The following is a 3,094-nucleotide window of genomic DNA, read 5'->3' as shown; positions in this document are numbered from 1 at the left end:
TTTTAAAGAAAGAACTAAAGCATCTCAGAAGGAGACACTGGCCACTCAATAATAGCCTTTGTTCTTAAGCTCTTTCTAGTGATTGTAAGTTGGGGATATTGGGCATTTATGAAAAAATGTGGATTTAGAGATTCAGTGTAATACACTATATTTATTAAAAATAAGTGATTCTTGTGGGGAAAGTGAGCTGTGACTATCAACAAGCAGTTTCGCTATTTTTTAATTTGATCAATAAAAATATTGGCCTGTTCAGTTGATAGTTACGTTTAGTGAGCTTGCTCAGCACTTTTGAGAAAACTGAAGCACAGGCCCTAACCAATGAAATTGTAGCCTTATAAAGAAACACAATATATACAGAAAGTTATCAAAGCAAAATAGTAAATGAGCAGTACCATGTAAGTAGAATAATGCATAATGATAGTGAGAATACAGGAGGAAGAGAGATGCCTCTGAATCTCTCAATCATCAGAGAAGATTTCATTGAGTAGGAGTCTTCTAGAGTATTCCTAGAAATACATTCTGATCTAAATATTAATAACAGCTAACACTCAGCTAGCACTTTCTGTGTGCCAGGTACTAACTCATCTGATTCTTTAAACAAACCTATGGGGCGTGTACTTGGATGCTTTTTTAACTAATGAGGAAACTGAACAAGAGAAACTGTAAGTGGCTTGCCTAAAGCTCAAGTGGCTGGTCAGCCATGGAGCAGGGACAGGAACCCAGGTAGTTCAGTTCTAGGAAGGCTCCTTTCCTTGAGCACTGGCCTCACTAAGCAGAATGTGTGAGTAAAGGCATAAGAATCAATGTGTAATGTGACCACACTGAGAGATTTACAACAACAGATTTATTTAGATGATGTTGCTGTTGGACAATGTGTGTTCACGGGGAGAAACTCTTCATTTGATTAAATTGCAGATTTATTTAGCACTTTGGTGTATCTTTCCCTCACTACTGCAATGTAAAAAAACAACTATCTAGAAGTTGCCTTCATTAATATGTGCATCTTGTTGACTGCTACAGAAAACATTAACTTTTTCTTTTCTCATTTAGTTATTACATAATTGGTAAAGCAATCATTAATTGTGTGCTTAAAGGAGAAAACCCACACTGGGATGGTAAAGTCCCACAATGTGAAAGTAAGTAAAAATTTTTTTTTTAATTTAGATTGGCAGTTCTCAAACATTTTGGTCTTGGACACATTTATGCCTTTAGATGAATGTGTAGCCCAAAGAGATTTTCTTGATGTGGGATATACCTATTAATATTGATCATGATGGAATGAAAATAGAGAAGCTTTAAAAATTCTTATTTACTAAACCATTTTAAGGTCAATAAACTTGATACATGTTAACCTATGTAACATTTTTAGTGAAAATTTTCTAAAACAAAAGAATAGTAGAATAGTGACATTGCTTTACATTTTTACAAGTCTCTTCCTTTATCTGGCTTAAAGGAAGACATTTGGAGTTGGTCTGTCGTGTTACCAAGCTTCATAGCCTCTGCAAAAACTACTGTACTGTGAGGAGGAGAGTGAAAAACTGAAAATGTGTGGGTATTATTGCAAACCACCAATTTAGAGAATGAATGTGTTTATAAAGCATTTCTCAATTAGCCCTCAGTTTTATTTTTAATCACAGGCAAATTTTCTCAACTCATTGTCAGCATCTCTTAAGATGACTAGGACAAAACTTAGTGTGGGCTTGCAAATATTTGTGTAGTATTCTGTAACTTAAAATGAGTTTTGTTCTGGAAGTTCTTTCTATGTTAATGGCTTGAACCTGGGATAATGCATCTTCTCAAAGAAACCCTCTTCTAGATGGATATTCAATTCACAACTAGCTTTATAGAAATCCTATCGTGGGGGGAGAAAAAGAAATTCCATGTTGATGAATTTATTGAAGGTAATTCATAGAGCTTTACTAATGTTGTCTTAATTTTTCAATTTTCCTTTTACCTTTCATTTCTTCTTCTTTTTTTTAACCCCCTTTATGAAGAGATTTTGTGTGCACCACCTCCAAAAATCAAAGATGGGAAATATTCCTTTAGTGACATAGAAGTATTTGAGTATATGGAAGCAGTAACTTACAGTTGTAATAAAAAACCTGCAGGAGAAGAACTTACACTTGTGGGAGAAAAAGAGCTTTACTGTGCTGGCAACGGGGTATGGAGTAGCAGTCCTCCTCAGTGTAAAGGTAATGATCTATCCTGCTTCATTGTCATTCCTGTAGAAATATTTTATAAATAGTTTTAACTACATATAAACAAAACAGGCACATGTGTGCCTTCCTCTAGAAAAATTGGTTTCTAATTTAATGTAGGTCAGGTGGAGCCTAAAAAAATAACTCTAGATCTAGAGGTCCCTATCCCTTATCCCAGCATATTCTTTCACTCCGTTTTATACATTATGAATGACTCTGTGTGTGTGTGTGTGCCCGTGTGTGTGCGCACTTCTGTGTATGTGTGTATGAATTAGTATGTTTCTGTTTGAAAGAACAAAAAATTTCAACAAACTGAACACAAGAAAATAAGAAAATGTTACATTGCAAGAAATTTAAGAGTTCTGGCTACAGGTAATGGCAGTACAAAGAAGACTGTAATGGAGTAACCCTCTCACTGATAAGAATGATAAACTCTGGGGGCTGGGGTTGTGGCTCAGAGGTAGAGCGCTCGCCTCACATGTGAGAGACCCTGGGTTTGATCCTCAGCACCACATAGAAATAAATAAACAAAATAAAGATATTGTGTCCATGTATAATTAAAATTTTTTTTTAAAAAAAAGAATGATCATGTACTTGTTGATTGATTGTATGTCCTCCTCTGAGAAGTGTCTGTTCAGGTCCTTGGCCCATTTGTTGATAGGGTTGTTTGTTCTCTTATTGTCTAATTTTTTGAGTTCTTTGTATACTCTGGATATTAGGGCTCTATCTGAAGTGTGAGGAGTAAAGATTTGTTCCCAGGATGTAGGCTCTCTATTTACCTCTCTTATTGTTTCTTTTGCTGAGAAAAAACTTTTTAGTTTGAGTAAGTCCCATTTGTTGATTCTAGTTATTAACTTTTGTGCTATGGGTGTCCTATTGAGGAATTTGGAGCCCGA

The 3,094-nt window shown here is 35.3% G+C and overlaps 1 protein-coding gene across 25 annotated transcripts in view; it reads left to right on the top strand.

The window, feature by feature from the left end:
- Positions 1 to 3,094, top strand: part of Cd46 (CD46 molecule) — a 43,326-nt gene that overhangs the window by 13,751 nt on the left and 26,481 nt on the right. For all 25 annotated transcript variants that reach the window (XM_015483715.2, XM_015483713.2, XM_048809461.1 and 22 more), the window contains exons 4-5: positions 1,051 to 1,136; positions 1,995 to 2,192. In XM_015483715.2, coding sequence (XP_015339201.1) covers positions 1,051 to 1,136; positions 1,995 to 2,192 — 284 coding nt within the window. The remainder of the gene's footprint in view (positions 1 to 1,050; positions 1,137 to 1,994; positions 2,193 to 3,094) is intronic.

This window comes from Marmota marmota, unplaced genomic scaffold, assembly GCF_001458135.2.
Source record: "Marmota marmota marmota unplaced genomic scaffold, marMar, whole genome shotgun sequence".
Classification (NCBI taxonomy): domain Eukaryota; kingdom Metazoa; phylum Chordata; class Mammalia; order Rodentia; family Sciuridae; genus Marmota; species Marmota marmota.
This window is presented reverse-complemented; position numbering and strand designations above follow the sequence as displayed.